Source organism: Marmota flaviventris, chromosome 2 (genome assembly GCF_047511675.1).
Source record: "Marmota flaviventris isolate mMarFla1 chromosome 2, mMarFla1.hap1, whole genome shotgun sequence".
Taxonomy (NCBI): domain Eukaryota; kingdom Metazoa; phylum Chordata; class Mammalia; order Rodentia; family Sciuridae; genus Marmota; species Marmota flaviventris.
This window is the reverse complement of record NC_092499.1, coordinates 91,816,821-91,826,670: the sequence shown is the minus strand read 5'-3', so window position 1 is coordinate 91,826,670 and position 9,850 is coordinate 91,816,821. Positions and strand designations below refer to the sequence as shown.

General features: G+C 40.1%; 1 protein-coding gene across 5 annotated transcripts in view; it reads left to right on the top strand.

Moving 5' to 3' along the window:
* The first annotated feature begins 3,469 nt into the window (after nucleotides 1–3,469).
* Epb42 (erythrocyte membrane protein band 4.2) overlaps nucleotides 3,470–9,850 on the top strand; it is a 24,391-nt gene continuing 18,010 nt past the window's right edge. For 2 of the 5 annotated variants that reach the window (XM_071608174.1, XM_071608173.1), the window contains exons 1-3: nucleotides 3,470–3,821; nucleotides 6,088–6,273; nucleotides 7,733–7,963. In XM_071608174.1, the coding sequence (XP_071464275.1) occupies nucleotides 3,812–3,821; nucleotides 6,088–6,273; nucleotides 7,733–7,963 (427 nt within the window). In that variant the 5' untranslated portion in view covers nucleotides 3,470–3,811. The remainder of the gene's footprint in view (nucleotides 3,822–6,087; nucleotides 6,274–7,732; nucleotides 7,964–9,850) is intronic. The other 3 variants (XM_071608175.1, XM_071608176.1, XM_027925197.3) reach the window with 2 other exon arrangements.

Sequence of the window (9,850 nt, the reverse complement as noted above, 5' to 3'; positions counted from 1 at the left end):
TTATTTTAAAAATATTAACAGAGATGTACGCTTATAGTCAAAAGATATAAAAAGGTGAAAAAAGCCTTAATTCTAGGTGCTGAATTTCTCTAACCAGAAGCAGTAAGTTTTCAGAAATATTCTGGGTCAACACAAGCAAACTCATATATATATTCTCTTCACACTTAACCCTTTACAAAAAGGGATAGCACATGTTTATATTGTTCTGTAACTTTTTTTATTTAACAATACAGTTTGAGAATTGTTCCATATCAGTTTATATAGAGTTATTTCATTCTTTTTCATACCTGTATGGTACTATATTAAGTGTATGTCTTATTATTATTTGTCCAAAACTTTATTTATGGTACCTCCCAATCTTTTGTTATTATAAACATCAATGTATTAAATATATAAATTTCATATTATCTCTATTTGTTTTCTGGCATGATTAACATATAGAAATAAAATGGCTGAATCAAAAGTATAGATTGTAAAAGTTTTTGTAGATATTACTTAACTTCCCTCTGTTTATAGACTGAATTATGTTCCCTACCTCCTGCAAATTCATACACTGAAGCCCTGACCCCAAATGTGACTATATGTGGAGAAACAGCACTTATAAGAGAACCACTGTCTCCCCAAACTGTCACCAACTTAGAATGCAGTCAAACATTCAAATTTTATCTTTGCCATTCTGATAGGGGAAAAAAATGATACCTCAGGTAGGTTTATTTTGTATTTATATTCAGCAAGGCTGGACATCTTTTCATGTATTTGAGAGACATTTGCATTTTTTTCCTGTGAATTGTCTGCCAGATCCTTCCCCAATCTTTCTATTGGTTTGTGTTCTTATTGATTTGTAGACCTACTTTATATTAAGAAAGCAAACCCTTTGTGATGAGTTTTAAACATTTCCCATAATTTACTTGATATCTTTTAATTTTGTGAGTTTTTTCATTTAAAAATGTTCAAGGAATCCAATTTATCAATCTTTTCATTATTGCCTCTTGGTTTGCAGACTATTTTAAATGGTTTTCCCAAGCTGACTTAAAAATAAGTGTCTCAGTAGAATTAATTGGACATGACTTTCCTAGCCTTATATCTGTATACACAACCAGGGTAACTCCACATCATGTACAACCTACAAGAATGGGAATCTAAACAGAATAAGTTACACTTTATGTATGTATATTCTGCCCAAATACATTCTACTGTCATGTATAACTAAAAATAAAAAAAAATTAAAAAATAAAAAGATATAAAATCATATGTGTCACATCTTTTAACACTTTTAGGATTTAATGTTTTACATTTAGATTTTTGATTCATCTAGAATTTATTTTAGTGTGTGGTATAAGTAGAAAAACAACATTATCTTGGCAAGCTTTTTACAAATCATTTACTGATAGACCTTTATTTTCCCCATTAATTTCAAGTGTCACATTTAATATATACTTAGTGCCTGTGTTTTGTTCTGTGGACTTATTAAGTTACAGTAATATTATGTTTTAATATCTAGGAAGACTGGGAATATTTCATTACTGTTTTAGAAATTTCATTTTGAAATTTAGAATCAGTTTACTTTGAAACAAAAATTTTCTTAGTGTTTTTATTGGGCATACATTGAACCTAAGATCAACTTAGGATGAAAAGACATCTTAGCGATGTTGAATCATCCTACCCAAGATGATAATCTGCCTTTTTATTTGCTCAAGTCTTATTTTGTGTCTGTCAATGGCAGTTCAAACATTTTTTTCTGATAGTTCTTGAATATTTCTTAAGTTTATTTCTTGGTCGGTCTTTATTTCTTTTTCTAACTGATAGTTGGAACCAATTACATTAATTATATTTTCTAGTTAGTAACATTTAATTACATTTTGTAATTGGTTATTTATTTATTAAATATTTATTTTTTAGTTTTAGGTGGACACAATATCTTCATTTTATTTTTATGTGTTGCTGAGGATTGAACCCAGTGCCTCATGTGTGCTAGGCAAGCACTCTACTACTTGAGCCACAATCCCAGCACTATAATTGGTTATTTATTGTAGATATAAAACTACTGTATTAGCTGCTATAATTTTAGTATTAGCTAGCTTATTAAATTATCTCAACTTTTATCATTTTTAGTAGATTCATCTTTTCTAGGCAAAAATCATAGTATATTCAAATAATCAAAATTAGAGCTGGGGTTGTATCTCAGTGGTAGAGCACTTGCCTAGCATGGGTGAAGCACTGGGTTCGATCCTCAGCACCACATAAAAAACAAATAAATAAGAAGTGTCTGTTCAGTTGCTTGGGTATTGATTGGGTTATTTGTTTTTTTGGTGTTAAGATTTTTGAGTTCCTTATATATCCTAGACATTAGAGCTCTATCTAATGTGCATGTGGTAAAAATTTGATCCCATTCTTGAGGCTCTCTATTCACCTCACTGATTCTTTCTTTTGCTAAGAAGCTTTTTAGTTTGAATCCATCCCATTTGTGTACAACCAGAGACATGAAAAACTGTGCTCTATATTTGTACTATGAATTGAAATGCATTCTGCTGTCATGTGTAACAAATTATAATAAATAAATTTGGGGGGCTGTGGTTGTGGCTCAGAGGTAGAGTGCTTGCCTAGCATGCGTGAGGCACTGGGTTCAATCCTCAGCACCACATAAAAATAAAATAAAGATGTTGTGTCCACCTTTACCTAAAAAATAAATAATAATAATAATAATAAAATTTTAAAAACAAATAAATAAAAAATTAAATTCTTGTTAAAAAAACTAACTTCTTCGATTCTTATGAAGAATTCTTTTTTTGAAGGCAAGAGTAGGAAGGCAGCAGGGTTTTTGTTTTGTTTTACACAAAATAAGATTTTTCAAATAGGTAACAGTTCAAAGTTTTGAAAGCATAAACAGGTAAACAGCAATAAATAAATAAATAATCTTTCTACCCCATCACCCAGTATCCCTGATCACAGGTAACAGCATTTTTCATAATTTTATATCCTTCCAGAGGCATCTCACACATATGCAGCAGGTATTGTTGCCCCTGGGCCTGCCTCCAGGGACAGTTTCAGACGTCCAGGCAAAAACTGAGCTCTAGAAGGCCAAGGAAGACCAGATATGAGATCTTTTCCCATGTCTTATATGTCTCAGTGACTATACAAGGAGAAATTGAAAAGATCCAAGGCTGAGCTCCAAGACAGTTCCATCTTCTCTGGTAGGTTTTCCCAGACTGTGGTCTTAAAAGAGCCTTCTGCTTTTAGAACTTTTCCCCCATACTCTGCAACAAACTCTACCTCCTTATCTCTTTCACACAGATGAATTCCAGACACACATGTTCTCTCCTTATATTATCAAAACAGCCCATGAGCATCTAGCAATGCAATTCAGATTTGGACATGGGCCTCCTGTTTAGGGAGTCACCTTCCAGGGTTTTCCTTTGTTGTCCAGATAACATCTCTGAGGGGCTCTTAAAGCCACTGAAGAAACAGGCTTAGAGGTTTCTTGGGGGATCTTCCAGCTGGTAGGTGTTGCTGGTTGCATCTCTCACTCCAGGCCTGACAGTCATATCCCTAGCTGGGTCCCCTGGCACAAGAGATAGAACTCAGGAAGGGTTACTCCCAGCAGCTGGTCCAGGAGATACCAGCAGGGAGGGAATAGGAGAAAAGAAACCTGTCAGGCCACTCACAAGAGGAGTGGAGAGAAATTTTGCTATTTACAAATTTTTACGCACTTGATCATTTCTTGTCTGCAAGAGATTTTCAGAGAGGGAACCCAGAGGCAATAATTCAAGACAGGCATTTCCTGTGCTGAATTGGATGAAGGTGGCCTACAGTCATGGGACAAGGTGAGCCAAGCCACAAGGCTTACTGAACTGTCATTAATTCCTCCATTATTATGTGTTTTCATTAAAGAAAGTAGGATGACAGGAAAGATGATGGTGGGGGAGGGGAGGGGAGATGATAGTGTGGCTGTGGTGGGATAAATAAGTGGGTGCTGGTGGAGAGGAGATGGTGGTGTGGCTATGCAGTGGTAATGGGTAGATGGTTGGTGATAAATTAGTGGTCACAGTTGTGATGATGATGGTGTTTAAAATGGATTTACATCCTTATCCCAGGATAATCATAACCTGATAGTTCACAGCTCACTGGGCTGTGATACAAATGAGAGACACCCCAGAAAAGCATGAGTCCAATAAAAGGAAAGGGGAGGTGAGAGTCAGGGAATCAACTAGAAGGGGCAGACGCAGACATAAACATCAGGCAGACCTGGGGGGTACAGAAGCTTCAGGAACCTCTGCAGGGGTCCATCAGCACAGGCTGAGGCCCAAGGTGCCTCTGAGAAACTCTCCATAGGGCTGACTCGATGTTCTCATCCATTCACTGACTGAGCAAACACGGACTGGGTAACTATTGTATTCAGCACACTGCTCGGCACAAGATGTAGTTAAGAAAAAACACTACCTCAGGAAGTTCAGTGGGAGGGGTAGCAGAGAGAAAAACTGGATGGCTATAAACTAAATGCTGAAAAGAGTGAAGCAGAGTATATGGGAACTCAGAGGACTGATCTCCGCCTGGAGGAGTCAGTGAAGGCTTTGTCGGGGGGTGTCTTAGGATCCTGGAAAATGAGTAGGCATCAACCAGGCAAAAAGAGGCAGGAGGAGAAGCCTTCCTGACTGACCCAGAATCCTAATGGATCCTGAAGAGTGGCTCTTCTGTAACACTGTGGTCATTAAGTCATGAGGTGGACTCAGATACACCAAGGCTCAAATCACATGACTGTTCACCATTCCACCATTCACCAACACAACCAGTCTAAAGAGGCAGGGCTTGTTCTGGTCCCCAGCAAACAGAGAGGAATCGTTTCTGGTTTCTGAGTACTGCCATTTTCAATTTACAAATCCCAGCCTTGCTGTGGCTATTTTATTTATTGCAATGACCTAACCAACCCACTGGTGGACAAAGGGGTAAAAGGAGTACCTAGGGACACCAGGATTAGATGCACAGAGAGTTTCCTTTTCTCCTCTGTATACTTTCACACTCCTTCATATGAACAATGTCACTTCTTGCCCCCCATTTTTATATCAATGGCATCTTCCGTCAGCTCTATCACTAATGAAAGGAATATTATTGGAGGTGGGATATTTTCTTTTCTTTATCCTTCCCTTCTACTCTTGAGCTCTAAGTCAGAAAGTTTGGGAACTGATGGAAATTGGAAGCAGAATTGAATTTGCCAAAATATCTTGGAGCCTGAAGAACTTTGCCATCGGGGTCAGATCATTTCCCTGAAGTAGGTTTGACTCTATTCCACGCCTGTCAGCAAAAGTCATAGCTTCTCTATCCCAGTAGCTGAGCCCCTGCAAACACTGCAGGCCACCTTCAGACTAGAGAGACTCCCAACAGCCCTCTGTTGTCAAAGAAATTAAAAAGTTCACAACTTTGCACAAGGAACTGAATTTTCTTTTAACAGCATTGTGCCTTATCTTGGACTTGCCAATGATATTTTTAAAAAATTTCTGTTTCCTTGTATTTCCTCTTCTCCATAAAATAAAAATTAATTGATAGACTTTTCTCAGGCCACCTCCTTGTAGAGTTTCTCTGAACAGTGTGGTGCTGAGATTTTGGTAAGCCTCTAGGTCACTGAACACACATGATCTCAAGGGAACTGGTTCTACTCTCAACCTCACTCTTTTCCTCTTTAGGACAAGAGAACTGGATCTCAAAACGAGTTCTGAAAATTACCCAATTGCAATCTAAGAAAAAATGAACAAGGATGAACAAAATTCTGGATCCTATTCATTGCTTGGAATTGGGAACATAAAAGGATATCAACAATGAGAACAAGCATTGCTCTCCATAATAATAACAATGGCAATACCACTTCATGGGTTTTAATATGTCTGAGACTGTACAAAAATATATGATCTTACTTAATCCCCACAAACTCTGTAAGGAGGGTTAATAATTATAAGGAGAAGGAAATTGAGGCTCAGAGTTTGCAAGCTAATAAGTAAGGTGAAACGATGACTTGAACCTTGTCTCTCTGACTTCAGAATCTCTGCTTTTACTTATATTGTTACCCCGTATCCATGATTTTGATCTTTTTCACAATAGCCCTGGATATCGAGAGCTGTGACTTCCAGGCAGCAAAGAACAACAAGGAGCACCATACCAGTGCCATCAGCTCCAGTCACCTCATTGTGCGGAGGGGGCAGCCCTTCACCATCAGCTTGCACTTCCGTACCCCAGTCCACAGATTTCTTCCTACCCTGAAGAAGGTGGCCCTAATTGCACAAACTGGTAAGTGGACAGGTTTAGATATCTTTGGCAATGGGACTGTGGGATTTCTCTCTCAAAACAAAAGAGAGAGGAAAAAGGAACAAATGGCCCACACTGTTATGGGGTCTTAAGAAGTCCTGCCCACCTGGAGATGCCATGAGATAGTGTGCATAATAAATGCTGTCTGTTACTATTCAGAATTTGCTCAGCAGCATTGTCAAATGTTTTAGTTTGGTTGTAAATTTAGTTTTTGTAGAAAAGCCTGAATGGGCTCTAACTCAGGGTAAATATAATATCTAATTGCCACTATTTGTTAAATCTGTACTACATGTCCAATATTTTTAAAAAATATTTTTTAGTTATCAATGGACCTTTATTTTATTTATTTATATGCAGTGCTGAGAATTGAACCCAGTGCCTCACACATGCTAGGCAGGCGCTCTACTACTGAGCCACCACCCCAGCCCCTACCTGCTTAATATTGAGCCCAGTACTTCATGTGCAATATCAGTCCTCACATTGGCCTCCCCACTCCCCTACTCTTTTTTTTTTTTTTTTTTTTTTGTAACTGAGAATGAACCCAGGGGTGCTTAATGACTGAGCCACATCCCCAACCCTTTTTATTTTTCATTTTGAGACAGGGTCTTGCTAAGTTGCTTAGGGCCTCGCTAAATTGCCAAGGCTGGCTTTCAATTTGCAATTCTCCTGCCTCAGCCTCCTGAGCCGCTGGGATTATTGGCATACACCACTGTGCCCAGCCTTTCTCCCCCACCTTTTTTCATATTTTTTATTGGTGCATTATAGTTTTACATAATGTGCATTTGTTGCTACATATTAGCAGATGCCCACAATATAATTATATAATTTGGCCAATATAATTTCCCAGTCTTTCCCTTTCACATTGTCCTTATGAAGCAATTACAATCACCCCTCCATATCCATGGGTTCCCCCATTCTCGGATTTAACCAACCACATATGGAAAATTCCCTGGGGGTGGATTATGTCTGTACTGAATACATAGACTTTTTCTTGTCATTATTCCTTAAACAATATAGCATAATGACTATTTACATAGGACTCACATTGTATAAGGTATTATAAGATATCTAGAGATTATTTAAGATATATAGGAGGATGTTCATGGGTTATATGCAAATAACTAAGCCATTTTATATAAGGGACTTGAGCATTCTCAGATTTCTGCAGGAGGTCCTGGAAAAAAATCCCCCACATATAGGGAGGGATGACTACATTAATATGGCCATATTATTGACTATGAAACTTTCGAAAAGTGTAAGCAATGAACAATGAGAACCTGTGCTCTCCTTTACCTTTTATTGTTCCTCATTACTGGATAGGCCTCTTTCGTTCTCCTCCAACACAAACTTTCACCTCCCCCATCTTTGTAATACCCTGACTTTCTTATTCTGATTGTGACCAAGAAGTCCAAATGGCTGATTTATCATTGTGGGATTGCAGGACAGCAGCCTTCCAAGACCAACAGGACCCAAGTCACTCTTCCCATTTCCACTATGGGAGACCAAAAATGGAGTGCAGCAGTGGAAGAGAGAGATGCCCATTTCTGGGCCATCTCTGTGACCACATCTGCTGATGCTGTCATTGGCCACTACTCACTCCTGCTGCAGGTCTTGGGTGAGAAGGAACACCTCTTGGGCCAGTTCACAGTACTCTTTAACCCATGGAGTAGAGGTAAGTTTGGACCCAGGCTACCCTGGGCTGCACCAAGGCATTGGAGCTGAGGTGCAGGTCTGGGAGGGACCCTTCTCAGACGCAGCATCCTGTCTGGGTATCACCCTGGTAGAAGCACCCTGGGGCTTTCCACTGAAATTCCAGGTGCTGGCTCAGGTTATTTCAGTTGTGTGAGTTGAGACTCACTTAAATAACCCTAGGAAAGTTACCCTTTAACAGTAAAGGGGCAAAAGCTGGAAAAGGCTGCAGGAAGGCCATGGGATAGGCTTCTCTGTCATTCCCTGTCACCTTTAGTCTATCTCCAGGGTGTAGTCAGGTTTTCTGGGGCCAGAGCTTTTATAATTTGAAGGACCCTTTTAAAGAAAAACAATACAATTGAATTGAATTGCTAACCCCCTCCAAGAGGGGGACCTGTGGAAGAGGTCTGTGTTAGTGAGGGTTCCCAAGCTTCATCAGCTTCACAGTAAATGTGCCCAGTTTTGCTTTGCTTGTCTCCATTTGTTTGTTCTGTTCTTGAGACAGATTACAGGGTCCTCTCCATTTTAACTTGTCCAAATATCTAACTGGAGCCCTATAATTCAGCCAGCTTATAGGTGGGCTCCCCTGGGTCATGCAACCTCATGTTGCTCATTAAGTGGCCACCTCTAGCAAAGCTGAGCCCTGATTGAGGCTGGGGCTATTACATCTAGAAAGGGCCATTGAGGGGCTGGAGTTGTGGCTCAGTGGTACAGAAATTGCCTAGTACAGGTGAGGCACTGGGTTTGATTCTCAGAACCACATAAAAAAGAATAAAGATATTGTGTCCATCTACAACTAAAATTATTTAAAAGAAAGTAAAGGCCATTAGACATGACTGATTTGCCCAAATTAGGACCCAATGGGGCATATTCTCTTCCTTCCCATTCTGAAGATTGGATCTTTCCTTTCCTTTCTAAATTTGCCACACCCACCTTAATCTGGTGGGCTCCATAAAGGATTGATTGGGAGAATGGAAAACAGTTCCTCCTGGCTTTCCTGTCCTCAAGACTTCAGATCTTGAAAAACCCTTTCATTTCATGAGTTTCTCTGCCAGCCTGAGGGCCCCCCTTTAAAAGGCAAGATGGATAGTCAGAGGAAACATGGAAAGTAAAAGAATCTTCACAGATTCCTAGAGCCCCATCCTGGACCCAGGTCCTGACTATGTTTCTCTGTGGTACCTGAAGCCCAGTGGCCTCACTCTCTCTACTTCTTTCATCCAGGGTGGGGTTTTCCAATCCCTACTGCCTGCTTTGGATGGTCCTGCCAGTCCTCAGTTCAGACCCTTCTTTCCTGTTCCAAAGGGGTAGGCAGGTGGAGCAACAGATGGGAGTTAGTGTCCATTCAGGAGCCCTTATTCCATGTGGGTGAACGTGGATTCAGGGCCCTTTAGCTGACAGAGGCCCCATGGATCTCCACATAGGGAAGACCTTCAAGCCATTTCTCCCAAAAACTGAGGCTTTGGTGTACCTCTCACTAACTAACTGAGTCCAAATCCAGAGCTAGAGCCTGGCAGCCATAGTAAAGACGAGCAAAGACAGTACTAGAACAGTGCTGGGTTCAAAGGGAAGCCACAATCTTGACTGGTGCCAGGATTCCTGGCTTCATGCTTCAGTGAAACATGCTCACATGCTCAGGCCACCTAAGGAGGCCTTTCATGTGAGTGTGCCAGTGTGCATGGAGGTGTCGGTTAGAGCGTGGTGAATTGTTGGCTCTGATCCTTTGGGAGATGACAAAAAGAGGTTGAGAGCCCAGGCAATGGCACATGCCTGTAATCCCAGGGGCTTTGGAGGCTGAGGCAGGAGGATCACGAGTTCAAAGCCAGTCTCAGCAAAAGTGAGGTGCTAAGCAACTCAGTGAGACCCTGCCTCT